The following is a 24,440-nucleotide window of genomic DNA, read 5'->3' as shown; positions in this document are numbered from 1 at the left end:
TTTACCTTTTCTTTTTGTTTTCCTTTGTGTCTGGAGCAGTCCCCTGGGGTCTCTGTGTTGCCTTTAAACTTTGTGTTTAGGGCTTCAACATGCCAAGGTTCAAATCAACCACCTCAGGATCATTGTCAACCACAATGGAAATTGTCAAACTCTGTGAATCAGGACTTGATTTTGTTGTTGTTGTTGTTGTTGTTGTTGTTGTTGTTGTTGTTGCCTGTCAGTAAGTAGTAAGGTAATGAAGGAACCATTATTTTAAATTAAACTTGAAAATAGGTTGAATCTATTTCCATTCATGGGGGAAACACCAAAAAAAAAAATATTTGCATGAGGAAATTTTTCTTCTAAGTTTCAAAAGTGATCTGACTTAGCAGAGATTAGCTCATGTTATCAACAAACAAGTGAGGTTCTAAACTTGTTCTTTCTATTTGTTCTAAGCTACTCATATCTGAAGTATACTGGTTCTATCAGTTGTGGTCATAGGTTGGCTGTGTGAACAAAACCCCTTCCGTGTGTGTGTGTGTGTGTGTGTGTGTGTGTGTGTGTGTGGTGTGTGTGTGTGTACATGTGTATGGGTGTGTGCACATGTGTACATACACATGTGGGGAGTACATGCACGGCCATGCCTGCCTTTGTATGCATGTGCTGGGAATCTCAACTCAGGTTCAGATGTTTGCATAGCAAGTGCTCTCCCCCAGCCCGTTACCTTCGTAGAAGTTTGTTTGTTAATATTTGTGTGCCATATGCTTTGTGCTTCTTATGTACAGTAAATGTCTTTGTTGAACATCTTCCAGCACACCACTGCCTGTAAGGTATAATTGCTTTGCAAGTGTTGCCCCTGCCTGAGCCACAGGGTGAAACCCCTCCCAGCAGGACCACTTTGAATACAGTTGAAACAGCAAGTGACTTTGGATCCTGCTGGGGGTGGGGGCCAGACAAGAAAAGAATATGTTGGCTGTGACTGGTATGGAACTTTCTATTTGTTTCCTCTATTAAGAGCAAATCTTGTCAAGAAATCTATGAACAATCCAAAAGCAGGTTGCAGTGTGTACGGACACCCCTAATGTGAAGAATCGAGGGTCCCTCCCACCATCGCTGGCTTAAGGAATGGGGTTCTCCCATGAAGAAGAGTAACCCACATACACTTCACAAGTCCGTGTGCACAGCTAAGCAAACGTTCAGGATTAAAATGTAGTGATTTTAGCTGTCCCCGTGTTTACTTAGAGTGAACTGAAAATAAAAACGTATCAGTTCTTAGTCTTGCTTTGTCCTCACACTGAGCAACTCTCTGGAGATGCCCTTGTGATCTTCGGGTTGCCATGCTTATTTGTATATGCCGAGTTACTTGTCTACTTTAATTCCTTTGGGATGGTTCCCACAGACTGTTTCTATACTACATTCTACTACGTTCTGTGCTGCAGAAGGCGGGCCTATTTGGTTGCTTCACCCATATAAATAAGCAAAGTCTTTGACCTGCAGAATTCTGAGAATTTCCCTCCTTCCCAGTTTGTACTTAGAAAAATCTAGTATTTGTTACTGAATGAAAGAGAGGGTTCAGGGTAGAAAAGAAGAGAGAAGAGGGTAAGAGAGGGGGAGGGGAGGGGACGGGAGGGGAGGGGAGGGGAGGGGAGGGGAGGGGAGAACTGGAGAGATCAACAGCTGAGGATCTGGGCAATACTTTCTGGAAACTGCTTTCCTTTCATGGGAGTTGACTTCTTAAGAGGAAGGGATAAAAATAATACCTGAGCAAGTTGTATTTGATTCAAGGATGAACAGGCTATGCTTTGTGTGCAAAGCTCTCTGTTCCCTTAGAAAGGTAGCCAGCTTGCCAGACTGGGAGTGAAGAGTGCTTAAGGTGCCCATGTGACCAGGCAAAGGCATTGTTGTTGTTGTTGTTGTTGTTTTTAAGGTTTTAAATATTCAGATTATGTCAGGCTCTTTGTTAGGACATCCATTTTACATAACTCATCACAAAGGATGCTAAAAGACAACTTCACCAAAGTTTTGATCTTTGGGGATTTTGCTGTCATTGGGGGGGGTGATAGATAATGTGGTATTTTTGTTTATTTGTTTGTGTGCTCTCCTAACATGGCATCTAAGATGAAATAGTTGATCCATACAGAAATAGAATTTTTGTGTGTTTTATTAGCATGTATTAATTACATGTGGTAGATTTTATGTTGACATTTTCATACATATACATAATGTACTTTGATCATATTTGCATGCACACGCCCTTACTCCTCCTCATCCCTTTCCCATTCCCAGGAATCTCTTCCTAAATTGTTCTTCTGATTTCATATCTGGGGAGTGGGGAGAGGATGGGTACACATCAAATGCATACAGTATTGATAGCACTATAGGCTTTGAGCTTGAAAGGGGGAGTTTCAAAACTGCCACTCTCTAGAGACAACTAGGTAATGAGCTGGCTGGGGAGTCACTGTGTGTAGCTGCTTATAATATTCATGATAGTCATCATATATTGTCATGGGAAAGGACAAATGTGCCATGCTGAATTGGGGGTTAGGACATAAAGTTGCTTATATATTACATAAAATTGATTGCAATTGCATAAGAAAATATAACATATGTTATGATTTGAATATGAAATTCACACACACACATACACAGACACACACACACACACACACACACACACACTCATGTGCTAAATGTTTGGTCCCCAGTTGGTGGCACTATTTTCAAATATTCTGGAAATTATTTCGAGAGGTGGAGTCTAGTTGCAAGAAGTACGGTGTGGGGTGACTTGGAAGGTTTCACCTGGTCCTCAGGCCCTTCCTCACCCTGTGCATTATGAGTAGATCAGCCTCTGCTATGTGCATCTACCAACATGACTCTCTGGCGAGTTACCCAGAGGCTGAAGCTCCTGAAACTGTGAGCCAAAATAAAGCCATCTTCTCTGTACTTGGTCAGAGTATCACAAACATTACATCCTGGGGAGAAAATCAAGTTAGCACAAGGTTAGCTGGCTGCGACTCAGGCTCAGCTTCTTTACTGCCTTTTCCAAGCTTTGTGTGCTTATTATGTATATTTGTATGTGTGTGCATGTATGTCTATTTTATATGTTTATCTGTTATATCTATAACTATATACATATACTATTTTGGGTTTTTTTGAAGCCAGATGTTGCCATGTGACTCAAACAAGTTTTTTTTAAGACTTTTGACAAGATCTGAGATGTTTGTGAGCAAAGCAGAGTATTGTCTATGCGTGTGCACGTGTGTGTGTGTGTGTGTGTGTGTGTGTGTGTGTGTGTGTGTGTGTGTCACTGGATAAAGCCAAAAGAGTGAAGAGACAGAAACCCTGGTGCTGTGGGGCTGGCCAGCCTAACCAGTCAGGCAGCTCAGCAACAAGAGACCTTGTTCCAAAGAGAAGTAAAAGATGGTTAATGTCAGGAGAGCACTGTCATAAACCTCTAGTCTCCACATTCATGCTAGTACACACACACATACACACACGTACATCACACACTAAGGAAACTCACATTTATAAACCCATCAGAGAAGGTTCAGTGGTCAAGAGTACCTGCTGCTGCAGCAGAGCGCCCGCGTTTGCCTCCCACCAGCATCTGTAAATCCAGCTCCTGGGCATCTGCCTCCCTCTTCTAGCCTCTCTGGGTATTGCGTGCACGTGGTGCACAGACACACATGCAGGCAAACCCAAATTAAAACTGAGTACATCTTAAAAATGAAATCCGCCAGCAGATGAGTAAAAGCCACACTCCACCATTGCAGTGGCTGGGCTCTGCTGGAGGCACAGGGTCCTTCTTTTCGCTGTAGCAATTCTAGATTTAAATCACGGCTTTGTTGCCGGGCTTTCACTCACGGGTCCTCTTTGATCACAACTTCACACAATGAAAAGATACTTCCTTGTGCGAAGCAAGCGGTTAGCTTCTCATAACCCCGGACAACAAAGGCCCCTCTGTGAGGATCAGGAATTCCTCTTGGAATCCAGGGAAGGCCCCCAGCTGAACCGTATCCGAGGAAGATGTTGCAAAGCTTGCAAAGCTTGTCGGGAGAAAGGAGCGCTGCATGAGATCTTTTCTTTCTGTTCAGATATTGGCCTTGCTTAGGGTTGGGGGTGGGAGGCCATCAAAGGAAAACAGAAGCCCAACCTGAATGTGTTTGCCAACTACAAGGAGCAGCGCTGCTGCCCGCTCGGGCTTTATCATGTTCAGAATCGAATGCCTTCCGGAAAGAAATTGCTTTCTCTCTCATGAGAAGAATAGATGGTTATGGAAAGACGCTGTCCAGTTTGTGATACAAATTGAGGCAAAAGCCAGTCTACAGTGAAGCCACAGCCAGCTCAGTTCACCTATGTCGTGCCCACCAGGGAAGCCAGCATGGTGCCATGAGTTATAGACTGCCAGTCTTGCGGCCTGGCCTTAGCATGGCGGTCAAGGCCACCCCTCACCTACCCTGAGCCCATCTTTATATTTGCACCCGACCCAGCTTCCTTTTCTCCACCACAAAGCTTCTCCTCACACCATCCTCGCCTCCTCGCACTCACTCTTCCCAGGCCTCGTGGGGAGGCTTTATGAAATGATTATAAACTACCTATTCGTGAGTCTGGCATGTCGGGGCCTTTATGTTAGCACCTTTCCCCTCACCCTTCTTCAGGCTCCTGTAAACCAACCTCCTGTTTTCCACAAGAGGAGCTCCTATAGACCAGCCTCCTCTCTTCCACAAGAGGGGCTCCTATAGACCAGCCTCCTCTCTTCCACAAGAGGGGCTCCTATAGACCAGCCTCCTCTCTTCCATAAGAGGAGCTCCTATAGACCAGCCTCCTCTCTTCCATAAGAGGGGCTCCTATAGACCAGCCTCCTCACTTCCATAAGAGGAGCTCCTATAGACCAGCCTCCTCTCTTCCACAAGAGGGGCTCCTATAGACCAGCCTCCTCTCTTCCACAAGAGGGGCTCCTATAGGTCAACCTCCTCTCTTCCACAAGAGGGGCTCCTATAGACCAGCCTCCTCTCTCCCACAAGAGGGGCTCCTATAGGTCAACCTCCTCTCTTCCACAAGAGGGGCTCCTATAGACCAGCCTCCTCTCTCCCACAAGAGGGGCTCCTATAGGTCAACCTCCTCTCTTCCACAAGAGGGGCTCCTATAGGTCAACCTCCTCTCTTCCACAAGAGGGGCTCCTATAGGTCAACCTCCTCTCTTCCACAAGAGGGGCTCCTATAGACCAGCCTCCTCTCTTCCACAAGAGGGGCTCCTATAGGTCAACCTCCTCTCTTCCACAAGAGGGGCTCCTATAGACTAGCCTCCTCTCTTCCATAAGAGGGGCTCCTATAGACCAGCCTCCTCTCTTCCATAAGAGGGGCTCCTATAGACCAGCCTCCTCTCTTCCATAAGAGGGGCTCCTGGACCTCAGCCTCCTCACTGCACACCAGCAAGGAGCAGGAACAAGAATGGCAGCCACCATATCTGTACTTATCGCCTGCCAATCCTGAGCTGTCCGTGATCTGTTTACCTCAACTGAAGGAGCAAAGCCACAGAGAGGGTGAAGGGTACGCCCCAGGCTACACCGCTCCTAAATGGGGAAGCTAAGATTCCGAGCTTTCTGGCTGTAGGCCTAGCCCCGACTTTGCAAATGAAAATGACTTTCCAAAGATGTGTGAACTTCAAGCCACTAGCCACCTTTGCCTCCAACACCCGTGGGAAGTGCAACAGTGGGGGCGCGGGAGGGAGTAAGAAACACCCCTTCTGAGATCTGGGGCGGCTCCACCTGAGAACTAGCCGGCTTACAGATTCTCTTCCCTGGGTAGTAGCTGCGGAATACTGAGCAATACAAAACTGTTGACCAACAGAACAGGGACATGATGCCTCTGATGGTTTAACATCCTCGAATGTGCTGGGGCCAAAGAAGCACTGAGAACCTCTAGCCAGTAGAACAAGCATTCAGTGTGCTCTGTCCCCAAAGGCCAGCATGGCAGCATCTCCCCAACACCTTTTAAAGCACATGCAATGTGTCTGGGTAGTATTAGTAGGGAGCCAAGCACCTAACTGTACTTAATTCTCAGTAATTTAAATTAAAATAACTACATGTGGTCGGCAGTTACCATATTGGACGGTGTAGCTCTATCTAGGACACAAAAACTAATTCCGGAAGGTTGACAATACTTTGCCGATAATCTGCATTACGTCAACAAGACCCATGCTTATTTATTTATGTTTTAACTGTAAGCTTTATGTATTGAAACGTAAAGGGAGTTTTTCGAAGTATTGATGGGCAAGGAGGCCCTGAAGGAAATAATATTCATAAAGGCTTGGAAGCTGGGCGTGGTTAGAACAGTGGAAACATCAGGCTGACTGGGAGGAGAATTAGAGTTTCAGAGATAATTGGGGGAAACCGTGGGTGTTGGCATAATGGAGGCCTTAAAGGCATAGCTGCCTGTTGTACTGACGTGACAGGCAGCGCACAGCCACTCAAGGCTCCCTGCCGGGGAGTGGCATAAAGAAAGCTATGCTTTACAAAACTGCTACCACCCAGGTATCATCCTGGCTTAAATTCAATTTTTACCCGTGTGAGTGCTATGCATGTGTATGCCATGCGTGTTCAGGGATGCCCATGGAAGCCACAAGAGGGCATCAGACAGGTCACCCAGAGCTGGAGTTACAGGAGATAATGAAATACCCAGTGTGGGTGCTGGGAGCCCAACTCGGGTCTTCTGGAAGAACAGTAAGAGCCCTTAACTGCTGCGCCATCTCCCCAGGCCTTGTAGTTTAAATCCTGCTCTCTCACAGGGTCCATCCCTCACTCAGATGGAGACACACCTGTCACTCTAGTCTCCTGCATCCAGCTTTTCCGCATGAAGCTCTCTCTGGTTCTAATATCTGTCTCCCACCATGTGATATGCCCTGTGATGGGCCAGGAAAAGGGACCTACTGACCTTTAATGATTTCGGTCCTTAGCTACTTGACTCGGTAAAGTCTCAGTATACTCGTGTGGGTGTTGAAAAGTAGCCTCCAACAGACAGTTCAGAATCTTTTTTCAAAGCAAAAACATGACATCATTCATTCCTCCGAGATACCACACCAGGAAATAAGGTCAGGGCCCCCAGCACTGAACCCTTTCTGGGGCTCCCTCTCTCAAACATCTCTAGTGTTCCTTCTATTTCTTTTGTCCCAAACTTTTCACTCCATCCACACAGAGGCGTCTTCCCTCTTCCAGTCTTTCTTCTTGGGGTGTTGCAGACCTCCAAGAAAAATCTTTGGCCCCTCCAGGCTCCTCATTGACTTACTCTTTAAACATCAAAAGTCCAGAATATTCATTCCACCTCACAGGAGGCTGCTGCCCCATAGGGCAAGCCACACAGCATTTACCACAGCTTCCTGGTACCTGGACACAAAGCAGGAGTTCAGAATTCTTTGTTTGCTAAGTAAACAGCACCCCTTGCTTCCTCTTTGCCGCTCTCCTCTGTCTAAAGGTGATCCTGTCATAACTGGCCACCACTAGTTCCCCCTTTGCCTGACTCAGGCTCCTCAGAGCTGCCCAGTCTCTCAGCGCTGAACCTCCCCGGGCTATGCTCGGTGTTATTTGTGCACTATTTGAGTTCCGTGTAAGCTTTCTTGCCTCCTTGCTCTCCTCATATAGGTGGGTAGCTCCCTGAATACATGCAATGCACCTAGCTCGTATCATCCTTGCCAAGTAATACATGCTCATAATACAACAAATAACTAATGGCGTAGTAAAAATTAAGAACAATGGGATTAGGGATATGCAATTAACACTTTCCGTCTTTAGAGGCATATTGAGTACTGGAAATAAGTACTGAGTGAAGCTCCAGGACGAGCAGAGTGTGAGCCCGAGTCACTGCATGAGTGTAGCCATCCAGTGTTGTGCAATAGGCTGGAGCTCATTTTCTCCTTAGTGACTTGGGAGTAGAGCTAAAGCGTGCTGTGGACATGCGTCTGTGTGCAGCAGTGCATTCTACTAGACAGAGAAGTCAGAATCCGAGCATCTCTTTGCCTTCGAAATTCTATACATCATTTTCATTATAAGCAAAGACATTTTCTCAAGTATGAGTTGTATTGAATGGCTAGATCCTCACTAGTTGAAGCATTGCTTGATGAGTCCCCAAGAAGCAAATGGGGTCAATTCTTTCCTCTCTCCTCCCCCTATATCCATTAGAGTGGGTAGATTTATTTATATATTTATTTACTTATTTATTTATTTTATTATGTATACACTGTTCTGCCTGCATGTACACTTGCATACCAGAAGAGGGCATCAGATCACCATGTGGTTGCTAGGAATTGAACTCATGACCTTTGGAAGGGCAGTCAGTGCTCTTAACTGCTGATCTGTCTCTCCAGCCCCTGTGTTTATTAACGCACCCCACAAGTATGTTAATATGTTCAAGCTACTGTAACAAAACACCCTAGACTGGGTGCTTTATACACAACGGAAACCCATTCTCATAGTTCTGGAGAAGCCTAAGATCAAGGCCTTAGCAGCCTGGTTTCTGCTAAGTTCCTATGTCCTATAACCATCTTTTCACTGTGATCTTGCTTGGCGAAGGGCTAAGGGCCCTAGGGTCTCTTTGTAAGGACTCTGCCCCCCTGCAATCCACTCACTGCCCAAACGCCCCACCTTTTGATGCCATGATCCTGGGGGTAGTTTCCGCATCTGAATTCTGAAGGGAACACAAGCAGGCAGACTTTCAGTGTAGCACACAGCGTTAACAAGCCTAGTGTGCCCGCGTGTGATGGACAGTTTACACGTTATGTCGCTTAAATCTCATTACGATCTCATTTTATAAATGGGAACACTGAGATGTCGGTTAATCGTTAATTGATTGCTAAGTGCCCAGAGCTGGGCTGCCAAGTCAGGCCTAACAAACCTCAGGCCTCTTGCCTTGGGGGGGGGGGGGGGGGAAGGGGGCAGGGGGCCCCACTGTTTCAGGCCAGAAACCTCACAGCAGCATCACTGCCCAGGGGGTCCTTCTGTCGCTTTCCTGATCCAGCACTGCTGTGAAAGTGTGAAAATGAGGCAGCTTTCCTCCCTCAGCTTTCCTCTTTGTTATTGCAGGAAGACAAGCCTGACTCGCAGAGAAGCCTAATGGAGACGCTGACCGCAGGTAAGCTGGTGCCTCCCTTCTCACTCTTTGCAGGGCGGTCTGCCCTTTCCACTTTCCTTTAAATTTTATACCCCTCAGCATTGAGATTACCTTTTGTTTTTCCTGCAGCATTGAAGCCGGTGGGTAGAGCACGCCCCAAAATCTGTTTCTTTCTGGCTCGTTCAGATTTCAGTTCAATTATGTGATTTTCTTAAAGGTTTTTGTTTGTTTGTTTGTTTTGGTGGGGTTTGTTGTTATTATTCATTCTTTGAAGTTTTATTTTATTTTATGTGTGCACATGTGCATGTGTGGAAATCAAAGGACAACTTGGGAGCATCGGCTCTTGTCTTCCACCACTTGACGTTGGACCTGGGACTTGAACTCAGGTCCTCAGTCTTGGCATCGGCGCACTTGCCTGCTCAGCCATCTTGCCAGCTCACCTCTCCTGCTCCTTGTGATGACTTTTCTTACTTTTATTGTTGTGAAGGGAATTTAAAATGTGTGTCATGAGGCAACAAGCCAAACAAATCTTCACACTGAAAGATTTCTGGTTTCCCAAGGAGCTTGGGGATCTCCAGGGATGCTACAGCCTCCAGCACACTGGCGCAAAGTGGCGTCCCAGGACTGTAGCCTCACACCCCTAGGAATTAGTCAGAAATACATTTTACTTAGGCCTCACTCCACACCCCTGAATCAGAAGCTACCCATAATTCCCAGCCCTCAGGGGACCCAAGTGTATCTATCCATCAGCTGAGGGACCAGGCCCTGGGTTACACCTCCCTTCTGTTAAGGTTTGAGTATAAACATGCTTCCTTTGGGCTTGTGTGCTGAAGGCCTGCGACCCACCCAGATGGGTGGAGGCATTTGGGGAGGTGATGGAGAGTTTGGTAGGAAACTCCTGGCAGGAGGAAGTAGGTCACTAGGGGTGTGTCCTTGGGGACTCTGTCTTGCTGTGGCACCTTCCCCCCATCCCCCCTTCTCCCTCCCTCTCGCCCCCCCCCCCTTTGTTTCTCTCTGTTTCCACAACCGTGACATTCTCTCTCGCCTCAGGCCCAGATCAGCTAGCTTTAGACTGAAACTAGGAAACTAAGCCACAATAAACCTCTCCTTCTTTGAAATAATCTCCTGGGTATTTGTCACAGGGATGAAGCCCCAGCCAGCCCATCACACCCTCCACACATTTATCTCTGACTCTCCTCCCTGGCTCCCTGACCAACTGGCGGGACCATCTCCCACATTTCGGCTCCAGGGCACCCAGTCTGCTGCTGCCCTACTCTGTGTGTCTCAGCCATGGTATATCCAATATCCTTGTTCCTTCTGGCAAGTTCTAGACTATCATGCTATGCCTTCTCTGCAGAGCTTTTTCATCCTTGCAGATCGTGCCATCTGCCTGTCTACCCTTCCTGCCACCCAGTTTGATGGTATGAGGACCTGACCTCCTAGCCGCCCTGCATCATTCAGTACTGTGGGTCCACGTGTATCTTACTTTCTGCACTCTGCAGATCTCATTTCATCTGCACTTCAGTCTCTTTTCATGGCTACATCCTGGACCATTCCATCAACTATGGGTCCCGAATAATGAGGTTAGACTACTGTCTCTTAGTATACCAGATTTCTCATGGTCAAAGATGTCATGTGAACTGGTTCTGTTTGGTTTTCTCTAGCTGTCTTAGACTGTCCAGCCCCCGGGATGCTCATCTAATAACCAATAACGTGAACCTGTTAAAGTTTATGCTTAAAAAAAATGCCCTGGGAAAGGCTGTATGCAGGTGTGATAATAGATGTCTAAACTAGGAGGTGAGAGGAAAAGGTAAGGAAAATAGCCCATAGCGGGCGTGGTGGCGCACGCCTTTAATCCCAGCACTCGGGAGGCAGAGGCAGGTGGATCACTGTGAGTTTGAGGCCAGCCTGGTCTACAAAGTGACTCCAGAACAGTCAGGACTACACAGAGAAACCCTGTCTCAAAAAAACCAAAAAGTGAGAGAGAGAGAGGGAGGGAGGGAGGGAGGGAGAGAGAGAGAGAGAGAGAGAGAGAGAGAGAGAGAGAGAGAGAGAATAGTCCATGACAAGATCAGGAAATTTTGAAGAAAGCTGTTTGGCCAAGAAAAGAAACAAGTGGCGGTACACTAGAGACTTCTAAGTGTCTGTGAGTGTCCGCTACTCTACAAGGCTCTTACTTCAAAGTGAGCCATTACAGTCAGTGCTTACAGCCCACTACAGTCACGGGCTTTCTCTATAAGCTGCTGTAAACAAGGCCTCGGTGGATTCCAAACCACCTTTCCCAGGTCCCCGTCAGCCTCCTGGCACATTTTCAGCAGCTCCTCGGGACACATGGCCTTGCTTTACGTTCCTCTTTCACGGCATCTCATTTAAGCTAGTTTGAGGCTAGCAGCACGGCAGCTCAGTCCAGGAAGAAGCTTCTCTGACGCACCTGTTTCTCCTGTGAGGCCATGGCACAGCTTTCTCTAATTTAGAGATACGGGACAGCGCCTTGATGCTGTGCCCAGAGGCTTTCAACAGTGAAGCAAAGGAAAACGGAAGATGGAATGAACTGTAGGATGCTCTCACACACCGCAATATCTACACTGAGTGAGCTCAGCTAGGAACGCCGATGAGATGACCCTCGTGTCTGCTGCTCTGCGTGTGCCCCTGTGCCTCACAGCCTACAACGAGAACTAGTGCCTGAGCTGTTAATAAGTTTTATCAAGTGAGCAACATTCAAAACTGTGTGCTGGGGGCTGGAAAGATAGCTCAGCGGGTAGGAGCACTGGTTGCTCTTCCTGAGGTCCTGAGTTCAATTCCCAGCACCCACATGGTGGCTCACAACCATCTATACTGGGATTTGACGCCTTCTTCTGGCCTGCAAGAATACCTGAAGAGGGGCTGGAGAGATGGCTCAGTGGTTAAGAGCACCGCCTGCTCTTCCAAAGGTCCTGAGTTCAATTCCCAGCAACCACATGGTGGGTCACAACCATCTATAATGTAACCTGATGCCCTCTTCTGGCCTACAAGCAGACAATACTGTATACTTAATAAATAAATCTTTTTAAAAAAATACATGAAGATAGAGCACTCATACATAAAATAAATAAATAATCTTTTTTTTTTTAAAAAAAACTGTGTGCCAGAAGATATGAGGACCAATAGCTATAAGATCCCAGTCCCATCAGATTAGACCACTGTCCTTTGGGAGCATCACCTGTTTCTGTTCAGTGTCTTAGTGTCTAAGCAGCCAGCTGTTGAGGGTGTCTTCACGGTGACAGCGGGACAAGAGCTAGCACGTATCAGGAGCTCACCTGCCAAGCACACTTTGCTGGGTTAGAACAATAGTCTGTGTTCTACGGCTGCGAAGGGACACCGTGACCATGGCAAACTCTTAAGAAAGAAAAACCATCTGATGGGGGCCAGCTTACAGTTTCAGGGGTTTAGCCCATTATCATCGTGGAGGGAAGCACGGCAGCGTGCAGGCAGACATGGTACCGGAGTAGTAGCTGAGAGTTCTACATCCGGATCCGCGAGCAGCAGGAAGAGTGAGACACTGGGCCTGGCTTGAGCCTTAGAAACCGCAAAGCCTGTCTGAAGTGACACGCTTCCCGACAGCAAGGCCACACCTCCTGATCCCTCTCCAGTAGCACCACTCCCTGATGAGCATGCATTTAAATATCTAATCTATGGGGACTGTTTCTGTTCAAGCCACCACGCCAGGCTTACCACGGCTCTGTATGGAGCCATCCTCAAAACAACCCTGCAAGGCTGGCAATGGCTCTTTCCCTCACCTTGATGTTGGCAAAAACAGACTGAGGAAAGGTTTGTAGTGAACTCAAGGCCACTCAGCTTCTAACAACACACTCCAGGGCCCGCAGCCTGGACTCTGACAGCAGGCCGTCATCTGGGCATCACTTCACAAGCTCATCCTCCTCGCCTTAGCCCCACTAAGAAACAGCACGCTTTGCTTCCTCTGTGACCTCTCCAGAGCACCTCACTTCTGAAGTGATCATGTAGGTTTCGCACATCAAGCAGTTCTCCGCCTCTGCATAGCAGCCGGGTGTAACATAATCCAACCCACCTCCTGCCCTAGCTGCCCACAGATGCCAGCTGCACCAGACGCCACAAGTTGAGGACCAAAGCCTCAGACTGCCCTCACTTCACATGCAAGTTACAAACCTGGACCCTGAACATGTGGCCAAGCAGCCAAGAAATCAAAGTTTTAAATGTGCCCTCCTTGGGCTCAGGAATTTGCTTGAATGGCTCCCAGAACTGACTGAGAGAAATCATCGGGCTACATTTACTGCTTTGTTACAGAGTGTATTTTAAAGAACTGGATAAGCAGCCAGATGATGGCGAGCGAAGACAAGGCTTAAGAGGGTCCCAAGAGCAGCAACTTCTGCCCTATGGAGTTGGGGAGCACCACCCTCCCAGCACACAGGAGCATTTATACTACACAGGGGCATTTATCCAGCTTTTGGCAAACCCTACTGCCTGTGGAATTTGCAGAGTTCAATCTCTATCTAATTTCCAATATCTACCATCACCCCAACTCAAGCATACACACACACACACACAGAGAGAGAGAGAGAGAGAGAGAGAGAGAGAGAGAGATACACTTAGAAGAAAGAGAGAGACAGACACAGATTGACAGAGAGAGAGATTAGTGGGTGATACTGAATCAACTAAAGCCTCTGCTTGGCGTCTGTGGTGCCGGCCACACCCTGATGCTATGCCGGGAACCCAGCCTAAGTCATCTCAGCAGCATAAGCTCAAGCGTCAGCAGGGTTCCTTGGGAGTTATCAAGCGGCCACTAGGACTCAGGGAACCCCACAGGCTGCTGGACCTCGGTGGCAGGGACCAGAGATGACGGTCACGGGTCTTACCATTTGTCACACGCTTTACTATAGTTCCCTATACAGCTGCACTTCGGCCAGACCTTCTGATGCTACAGCCTTAGAAGTAAAATTGTGTGCTCGCTTCGGCAGCACATCTACTAAAACCGGACCGATACAGAGAAGATTAGCATGGCCCCTGCAGACGAAGTAAAATTAACCATAAAAAGTAAAAGGGGATCTCTGATGGGTCACACAAAGACAAAGAGGTGGCACGCTGAGCTTGCCTTATGACTTAAAATCACAGGCATGTGACCTGCCCTATAGACTAGCACTTGGGAGCCAGAAACAGGCATTATAAATCGAAACAGGGATTATAGATCGAAACAGGCATTATAAATCGAAACAGGCATTATAAATCATCTAGAGACGTTTGGAAGTGCTAGGAGCAAGGCTACCACCTAAAGAATAAAGCATGCTGGGGGATGTGTGTGCGGACTATATGTAAATACTACACCATTCTATGGGAGGACTGGAGCGCACGGGGGTTTGCGAACCATCCCCCATCGGTACCAAGGGACAGCGGTCCGTCACATCCAGTGGGAAATTTGTCTCAAGTGCTCCAAGAGTTAGGTATTTATCCTAAGCAATTGAGTGGGAGCCTGACAGAGGCCTTTCTGGGCATAGTGCAAACCAGCCTCACTATAGCTGGGGCCCGATAGCAGAGTGGCTTCCCCATGCCAGCACCAAAACGTACTCACTCATGTCCCTCCCACCTGTGGGTGACATGGGGGATTCCCTAAGGTCACTGCACACGGCACCAAGGGCCTATGTCCCCTACACTTTCTCTGGGGTAAAATTTACAGGCTCTACTAAGGGGAGAATGGCAGGTCAGATTGAAATGGGGAAGGCTGTCCTGAAGTGACATTGCAAGGCAAGCAGGCCGGGCTGGAAAAAAGAAAACTCGCTAGAGAAGAACACAAGACTGAAGCCCTCCATAGCTACCGTTGATGCCACCTCGGGGACCTACCCTGCCCAAGGCACACAGCAGTTAAGCCATGCACAGTACACGACAGTCTTTCTTTCAGAACCCAAGACCAGCAGTTGTCAAATGACCACGATTAAGTGATGTAGCCACTCTGCCTTTGATGACACGGTCCGTACGAGGCACGGTTCTGAATGGAATACATCCTTTCCGACCAAGGAAATCATATGTGCTTTGTGGTCATTTGGTTATGCGGGTATGGAAAAAGCTGAGAGCCAAATGAGACGATGAGGTGACACAGGTGGACGTTTCCACCTGCCGTGATTTGAATATGTGTCCCCTGTCCAACTCGTGTTGAACTTTAACCCCCAGTGCAACAGTGCTGGGGTTAGTGGAGTAATATGAGTGTCACAGGAGCAGGTCCCTGATGAGAAAGGACCCTTCCTTGATCTCTTGCCTGCACTCACTCATCTGTGCCCCACCCCTGTTTTCTCTCTAATGCTCACCATGTAAAACCTTCATCCATGTGCTGATGTGGCAAGAAGGCCCTTGCCAGGTGTAGCCATTAAGATTGGAGACTTTGCAGCCTCCAAATTCTGAAAAGGCCTTAAGATCCTTGTAAACTGCCTGACTTGGTGTTGGGTTTGAGATGGTCATGACATACTAGTTTCTGACCAACTGATCGTGTTTGGCTGACTTAGTTTGGTCCATATCATTGGTCACTAAAAGCACTCAGCACCATGAGGCAGCCTCCTTGTTTGCTAGGGACTCACCACCTACAGTGCTCTAAAGATACTGACCTCCCCCTTTCAAATAAACCTGGCCTGACCCAAGCAGAGACAAAGCAACCCAGGGAACTAAAACCACCTCAACTTCTTTGAAGCCATAGGGCAGTTGTCACCAGCCTGTAAACCCCAGAGAGCATCACCTTGGAGCTGGTAAGAAATGTAGGTTTTCAGGCCCCACCCAGCCTCAGATGAACAGATGCACCTGTGCCCTCTGCTGCTGTGTCTACTGGGAACCTTCATTCTCTTACACATTCATGCCCCCCCACACATCTGTCTGTCTGTCTGTCTGTCTGTCTGTCTCTCTCTCTCTCTCTCTCTCTCTCTCTCTCACACACACACACACACACACACACACACACACACACACACACACACACACGGTGGGAGAGGAGAGAGAGGAACCGTGCTTCACCTACTCCAGACAGCACCAACTCCGAGGAATTTACAATCCAGACAACAGGGCATACCCTTTCAACGCCTTCACCTAAAACAATCCCCCACAGTGCACCTGGGAAGTTGTTGGCCTTTCTGAGAGCCCAGCAGTTCTATGCGCCATCTTGTTCCCCCATGTGTGTTGTGTCTTTTCCCATAATGCTCTGAATTCCACTGAAGAGATGTCCCCTTCCAGCTGGATCCCGTTAACTTTATTTTATTTATTTATTTGTTTATTATTTATACACTATTCTGCCTGCATGTATTCCTAGATGCCAGAAGAGGACACCAGATCACATTACCATGTGGTTGCTGGGAATTGAACTCAGGACCTTTGGAAGAACAGCCAGTGCTCTTAACCTCTGAGCCATCTCTCCAGCCCCAATCCTGTTAACTTTAGGGTAGATCTTTACCTCCTAGTTCATAGCCCAGGCTCTTAACTGGAAGGAGGGTCTACAAGCCAACTCACAGGCAGCCTCAAGGAAGCCACTGCTTATGAACAGGCCTGGCGATAATGTACAGAACCCCAGAGGGCCTAGAACTACACACACACACACACACACACACACACACACACTTCACAAGCCCCTTTCCACCTCAGCCTCTGCCACAGAAGTAGACGGCAGAGAAAAACCCCAGACTTTCCCACTTCAGGGTTTCATGAGCAGCTTTGTGTGAAAGGGGCCTGTGCATCACTGGAAGTTTGTCCTCTCCCACAGTGGTCACCATAAAAGAAGGAATAAACCCTTGTCTGGCCAGAGCTGCAAAGAGCCATTGTACCATGACCACTAGAACTAACATAACAGATGCGCCTGGAATATGCATCACGTTCCTTGCTGGCAAACCTTACTATGGCAAGCACCTACACTACTTGTACCTGATTCTGCGTTTCGGAGACCTTGCCAATTACAAAATGTGTGCCTACCTTGAAATTAAACGCTGTATACTGCCATCTGGTGGTCAGTAGATGAAATGACAGCTGGAAATTTCAAGTGAAGAGAAAAGCGAATTCCATTTTGCAAAAACTTACTACATACAACCTGAGGAGGTGGTGTAGGAAGGCCACAACCTACCAAGATAGATGTTATCTATTGGCTAAAATATGACTACAAACAATAACCAGTTTATTAATAATGACTACACTACCTCACCATCTTTTGTAGCATCTGTTCCCACTCGAAAGCTATTGTAAAGCGGAAAAGATTTAAAACAAGAAAGTCCCTGAACCAATCCTGGATGCATAGTAAACACTCACATGTTAACTTCAGTATTTATTACATTTTGTTTTATTTTTAAGCTCATGTATGTGTCTGTATGGGAATGTGTACCTAGGTGTAGTTACCTGCAGAAGCCAGAAGAGGCCATCAGAGCCCCCAACCTAGAGTTATAGGTAGTTGTGAACCACATGACCATCAAACTCAGGTCCTCTGGGAGACCAGCAAGCTCTCTCAAGCACCTGGAATTGCCTCTCCGTCCCTTGCAGTGTTGCTTCATAGGGCTGATGGTACTCAGGCATGATGGGAAATGTTCTGCAGTGCTGTTTCATAAGGCTGATGGTACTCAGGCATGGTGGGAAATGCTCTGCGTGCTTTTGTCTCATTGCATCTTCATAGCAACCCTGAGAGGTGAGACCCACTGTTCTTCCTGGCTCGCTGACTAGACAAGTGACACTCAGGGTAAAGGAAGTTGCTGGACGTTGCAGGGCTCCCAAGTGCAGCAGATGTAGCTCACCTGTGACCTAAAACTGTTATAACTCTGAATGTGTTCACCTTTATTCTCTGCTCTCCCCAAGTCTGTTTGACCAGGAAACCTCTCTGGGTGATGTCTTAGTTAGGGTTTCCATTGCTGTGAAGAGACACATCACCATGGCAACTCCTATAAAGGAAACCATTTCATTGGGACTGGCTTACAGTTTCAGAGGTCTAGACCATTATCGTCCTGGTGGGAAACATGGTAGCATGCAGGCAACATGCTGGAGAAGGAGCCAAGAGTTCTACGTCTTGATCCACAGGCAGCAGCAGGAGACACTAGGCCTGCTTCAGCATATGAGACCTCAAAGCCTGCCCCACAGTGACACACTTCCTCCAACAAGGCCACACTTCCTCCAACTAGGCCACACTTCCTCCAACAAGGCCACACCTCCTAAATAGTGCCACTCCCTGTGGGCCAAGCATTCACACACATGAGTCAATGGGGGCCAAACCTATTCAAACCAGCACAGGAAAGCAAGCCTGTAAGTATATCTATACACAAATATCCCATCCAACAATGCAAGGCTCAGCAATGCTTACGCATATCCAAAGAACATCCACTGTCAAGCTGTGAAGTGAGTATTTAAAGGTGCGGATAATAGCAGGTAGCATATAATCTTTTAACATGTCAAAAATACCAGAAGCTTGATGCCTTTACATGGGAAAAAGTGATCCACATGAGATTTCATAGTGCATAGCTCAGCTTCTAATCCTTCTCTGTCTGTGGAGTCAGCACGGTCTCCGTTTGGACTAGCTGCTCCTGGGGCTTCTGTAAACAGAGGGTCACGCCTGCTGATACCTTGCATCCATTCCTCTTTTTTTTTTTTTATAATTAATTTATTTATTATTTATATAGTATTCTGCCTGCATGTGGGCCAGCAGGCCAGAAGAGGGCACTAGATTTCATTATAGATGGTTTGTGGTTGCTGGGAATTGAACTCAGGACCTTTGGGAAACCAGCCAGCGCTCTTAACCTCTGAGCCATCTCTCCAGCCCTGCATCTGTTCCTCCTCTTGAGACAGGAGCTCAGTACCCAGTAGTGGCACCTTAAGTATTTGGCCACTTTGCCCTCCAGGCAGGTTCTGGGAAATCAGATTTAGAAAACAGTTTCTGTTTTCTAAATATTAACAAGTTTTCAAAACAGTGTTAAAACACAAGTGTTTCATTTTACTACAGCCCTCTGGCAAATACCCCCAGTAGCCGCCTAAAAACACAAATCATTCCCTGGAGGTCTCTTTAAAGTCTCGTTTCCCAGGACCCTTGGAGCAGCATGTTTTTGGTGCTTGGAAGTGAACCACAGAGGAGAAAACTACTTTCCCAGGCTGGAAGAAGAGGCCTAGTCTTTGCATCCTTCTTGGTTTGTGACTTGTCTTGTGATTTGGGAACCACTGGTGAACACATGTGATCTGAACATGGCAATGAAAAGACCCTCAACTGGAATGGCTTCTCCCATCCGATGTCCTAGGGTGGTACCCACATTTGACCCTGGCTTATCCCATCTGATAGCCTGAAGTGGTACCCACATTTGACCCTGGTTTATCCCATATGATGACCTAAGGTGGTACCCACATGAGACCCTGGATTCTTCCATCCGATATCCTAAGGTAGTACCCATATGCAACCCTGGGTTATCACATCTGATGTCCTAAGGTGGTACCCACATGTGACCCTGGCTTATCCCATCCAATAGCCTAAGGTGGTACCCACATGCAACCCCAGCACTCAGGAGGCCGAGGAGAGAGGATAGTGAGCTCCAAACCGGACTACATAGCAAGACTCTCTTTCAAAACAGAGCAAAACCACACGAATACCCAGCCCCATTTCCCCCACCTGTCACTCACCCATCATTCCTACATTTGACTCGTGCGGGATGGAGTGTCCTGTGCCTTTGCATGCAGAATGTGAGGTCGATGACTGCCACAAAAGCAGGAGGGGCTTCACTCTGAGAAGAAGGTCAGCTTGAGGAGGGGCCCATCTACACCTAGTTGGGGCCTCTCTCTTGTGTAGGCCCTCTGCAGGCAACCTAGAGGCTGTAAGTTCATGAGCACCGTGGCTATGGCCTGTTTAGAAGATAGAGCTTTGCAGCCCAGCTTCCCATCATCCGGTCCTGTCAGGCTATCCGTTGTCCCCTGGGCCTCCTTCAGTGGGTCTTACTTGGATCCACTGTTACTACTATGAGGCGCTGAAGTGGTGATCTTTCTAGTTCCCTTACTCCGTGTATATTTGGTAGCTGGTTTCCTGCTTGCACGACAGAGCAGCTCCTTTCTCTCTTGCTCACATCTCACTGTTGCCTCATGCTGGTGTTTTCCTCAGTGGGCTAAAAATCCTGGATGGTCCTGCTGCTTTGATGTTCTGATGACTCCAGACTTCATCAATAAAACCTCCATCAGCTGGCTCCCAGCAATCACTCTTTACACCAGCTCTTACCTCTTGGTGTCCCGATGAACTCTGTCAATTTCTCTATTTAAAAAAACGTCAAGGTCCTCCCTGTCCCACTCTCCCCTCCCAGTCCACATTATAAAACAGGATTTCCCGCCCGGAGACTTCTGACCATCTTCAAATGCAGGGGTGGTGTGGGGGGGACAGGGGAGGGCGGGTTGGAAGCTGGGGAGGGGGAGGGGGAAAGCGCTTAACTTCAACACAAAAAACATGGGCAGAGTCAAGCAGTATGTGGGAGCGCAGGAGCAGGTGGCGCCAGCAGTCCGCAGCCTCGGCCTTCCTAATGGTGTTTGCTTTTCCCCTGTGTAAACCAAACCCTGGCTGCAAAAAGGTGCGCCCTCTGCTTCCCCGGTGCTGTTTACAGTGCTCCCAAGACAAAGCAAATTTGAGTTCCCTTTTGCCATCAAGGACTGCCACCCTAAGTTAGGCAGCTGCTTCCAAAAGACAAGCAGGAAGAAGACAGGCAGACTGCTCCCCTCCCCACCCCCACCCCCACCCCCAGCTCAGTCTTCCTGGCTTTCTCTACTTCCCTGTATCCTGTCGGAGGAGGAGGGATGTTTCCCCTCTGCTTGCTCCAGGCATGATATGGGTGGGACATTGATGTAGGCACAGAGAATGGGTTGAACTTGACCTAAGGAAGACTTGTGGATATGGGTGTGTGCAGGGGTGAGGGGAGGGGAGGGGGGAGTGCACTGGTCCCCACCCTTTTCACACAACCTTGGACATTAGAGCCTGTCACCAGGAAAGGAAATCACAGAGTAGAAAGACAGGGCAGGACCTGAACCAGGAAGAGTGTCCCACAGCCCAGGCTGGTACCTGACTCAAAAGCATGGCTCTCAGGTGTGGGCCTGGGCCTGGAGGTCGACTCCAAGGCAGGCGGTGCAGGAGACGGACAGGAAACTGACCCTAAAGAGGGAAAAGCTGCTTAAAAAGCCTGTGACTGAAGGGTTGTGGAGAGGAGTGGGGAGCCTGAAGACGGAAGGAAACACAGGCAGACGAAAGCCTTGGGTTCAAGCCCAGCCCGCCTGATTCTGCCCGCTGCCCGCCTTGAAAAATGAGTGGGTTTGGAGGAGCAATGTTAAATCCGAGCCACCCTTGCGTTTCCAAGCAATTTGCATTGTGGCCCGAGCCCAGCAGACGGTGAGAAAAGGATTTCAAGCTTCACCAGGTAATGGGTCCCCAGCATCCCAGCAGCTGTAGGACTTTAAGCAGCTGCTCCTCCCTCCCTCCTTCCTTCTTTCTCCCTCCCTCCTTCCTTCTTTCTCCCTCCCTCCTTCCTTCTTTCTCCCTCCCTCCTTCCTTCTTTCTCCCTCCCTCCTTCCTTCTTTCTCCCTCCCTTCCAGCTGCTGGGCTGGGCCTCTGAAAGCTGACCAGCTCCCTGCCGGTTCACTGTGCTTCCGTGCTAGGACTGTCTTGATTTCTCAAATGCTTCCGAGCCTCCCCCCACCCCTTTCCTTTTCTTCAACTTTATCTTCACTAGGTAACCCCCCCCCAACCTGGATTTTTTAAAAAATAAACAAGATTCAAAAGTAAACAGAGGTATTGCAGTCAGGGTTTCAGAGTCAGCCCTGAAAGAAAAGTAGGATAGAAGGGAAGACGGACATGGGGTTGGAGGGAGGAAGAAGTGTGTGTGGTACTCCCCCCCACCACCACCGAGACAGGGTCTCTCTGTGTAGCCTTGGCTATCCTGGACTTGCTTTGTAGACCAGGGTGGCCTCGAACTCACAGCGATCCACCTGCCTCTGTCTCCCCAGTGCTGGGATCAAAGGCGTGCGCCACCACGCCCAGTGTGCGTGGTACTTTTCAATCTAGCCCACTTATCCATTTGATCTATGAGTTGTGAGCAGAAGAAAATGAGGCAGAAAGGAGGCTGGGGCTAGGTGTGTAATCCTAAAAGCCACTGAGTGTGTGTGTGTGTGTGTGTGTGTGTGTGTGTGTGTGTGTGTGTGTATGCATGCGTGTGTGTGCATGTGCATGTGTGCATGTGTGTGTGTGCATGTGTGTGTGTGTGTGTGTGCTCGCCACGCACATTTATGTGCTGCTAGTTAAGCCCCTCAGCACTTCTTTCTCTGCAGAGCCATTGTACTTGGGGCTATACATGTTTTGCAGTTGATGGCATGACTGACAGAAATATACCACTAGGTCCTTTTCCAGAAACAGCTGCTTCTTGGTGTTGCCAGTGCCTGTGTCGTGGCAACTATATTGCATGCTCTGTGGGTACAAGGTGTGCATCTTTTTAAAACAAGCTAAGGCTTGGAGAGCTTTACTCCATCATGAGGATGGATCAGAAACAAATCAATGACAACACGTCCGGCAGTAGCACATGCAAGAAAAACAAGTGGAAGAGAACCAAGAGGGGAGATGGAGAAAGACAGCTGGGTGGCCACGGGCAGCTTCACCATCCACGGAACTTGGTGCCTAGAGGGAAGGGGCTGGTTGTATAACCACTTCCATGCTGCTGGGGAAAATGCTGCAAACTCGGGGTTTCCAGACAAGCACCCAGAGCTCTCAGCAGTGGAATCAGTGAGTTGCTCTAAAGATATTCCCAGGGCCCTATTCCTGCCAAGCTCCCAAGAGAGAATGTGGTCCCTGTTCCTCAGGAGTATGTGCCCCTCCCCTCCCCCAGCTTCCGCATCTGTAGTCACATTGTCTCACTTTTCAGTCTGGAGCCAAAGCTCCTTCTACCTTTGGCTTAGGGGCACAATTGCCATTGAACTTTAGAGCCTCCCATGTTGGGGTCCTTAACTTAATCACCGCTACATGTGAGGCCATGCTGATATTCACATATTCCAGGGATTCGGGTGGATGTGTCTTTTAGGAAACAACTTTTCCACTTACTACATAGGATGTTGGATTTTATTTTATCACCATAGTAAGCTGTATCCTTTCTAACCAACCAATCTGTATGTTCTTTACCATCCTGTGGAGACTATGATTGAAAGAATGAAGAAGGGAAAAAAGGAGACAGCCACAGACAAATCATCTCTCCTCCAAATGAACTTTACAAAAAAAAAAAAAACAAAAAAAAACAAAAAAAAAAAAACAGCACTCGGCTAAGGGTCCCAGAGTCCATTTTTCTTCTGAAAGGCTGTGTACCTAAGAAACAGAAAACCGCTGAGAGGTCCTCTCATATCAACGCCTAAATTCACTGAGGAACCTGACAGGCCAGTGTGACCAACATTACACGAAAAAAATTTGTTCAAAGGGAAGTGATAGAGAAAACCCAACTGGGGAGGGGCAGAGCGCAGCGAGTCCTCCTCTGTCAGGGGGCATGGGATTGACCTGCAGGAGAATAGAACTCATGAACCATAACCCAGACTGTCCTGGCTGTGGAGATAGCAAATCAGGGGCATACTGGTTCTGGCTAAGCCAACCCTGGCACTCTGCTCTGTTATTTGAGATTGTGTCAGTATATTATGCCAGAGTAGGGTCATATGACAGAAGATAATTGGTGTGAAGGCAGCGAAAAAGAAAAAAGGAGAGTACTGGGTCTAAATATCCTTTTTAAGGGCATATTCCCTAATGATCTAACTTCTGTCCACTAGGCTCCACGTTCTGAAAGCACCCCCCTTGCCGGCCCTGTAGTACCACAGGCTGGTGACCAAACCAGCAATACACGGGCTTTTGATGGACATTCAATATCCCTACTATTGCTGTCTTAACACCTGAGGTAGTGACAGAGTCTGCTAGTAATGCTTATACCTCCTGCTGCTGAGTGGTGCTATGTCCCAGGAGAATCCTGGGTCCTCTGAGAAAAGTCACCAGTCATTAAACATCATGGATCCCTTGCTCCCTGACATCATTCCTTTTTTTTTTCCCCCCCTCATTTGCAGACAGGGGTGGAATATAAAGCTTAGATGGCTGGAAAGGTGTTTACATGAACCAAGCATTAAACAGTGTTTGGTAACTCCGAACCCATGACTTTAGGGACATGATTGGGGCTCTGCCTTCATGATTCATGTGCTATCCTCGGACTGGAACTTACAATCTTAATGTGGGGCGTCTAAAAATGGAAAATAAACTTGACTCTCACTAATATGGCTAACGATAGTCTCTCTTTCTTGCTTTTTCTTTTCTAGATGGTAACAAAAAATAATCCAGATGGGGTGCAGGTGCTGTAAGATGATACAAAGGTAAAGTGAACA

General features: G+C 47.9%; 2 protein-coding genes across 4 annotated transcripts in view; one reads left to right on the top strand and one right to left on the bottom strand.

Moving 5' to 3' along the window:
* Positions 1 to 24,440, bottom strand: part of RELL1 (RELT like 1) — a 98,173-nt gene that overhangs the window by 4,751 nt on the left and 68,982 nt on the right. The gene's annotated exons all lie outside the window — the stretch shown is intronic.
* The window catches only part of PGCKA1 (PDCD10 and GCKIII kinases associated 1), a 71,754-nt gene that overhangs the window by 44,546 nt on the left and 2,768 nt on the right, over positions 1 to 24,440 (top strand). For 2 of the 3 annotated variants that reach the window (XM_084799098.1, XM_084799099.1), the window contains 2 exons: positions 9,053 to 9,101; positions 24,375 to 24,428. In XM_084799098.1, coding sequence (XP_084655224.1) covers positions 24,397 to 24,428 — 32 coding nt within the window. In that variant the 5' untranslated portion in view covers positions 9,053 to 9,101; positions 24,375 to 24,396. Of the gene's footprint in view, positions 1 to 9,052; positions 9,102 to 21,439; positions 21,464 to 24,374; positions 24,429 to 24,440 lie in introns of those variants that run through there. The other variant, XM_084799100.1, reaches the window with a different exon arrangement.

The sequence above is a fragment of the Acomys minous genome, assembly GCF_964271855.1.
Source record: "Acomys minous genome assembly, chromosome: 10".
NCBI lineage: Eukaryota > Metazoa > Chordata > Mammalia > Rodentia > Muridae > Acomys > Acomys minous.
This window is presented reverse-complemented; position numbering and strand designations above follow the sequence as displayed.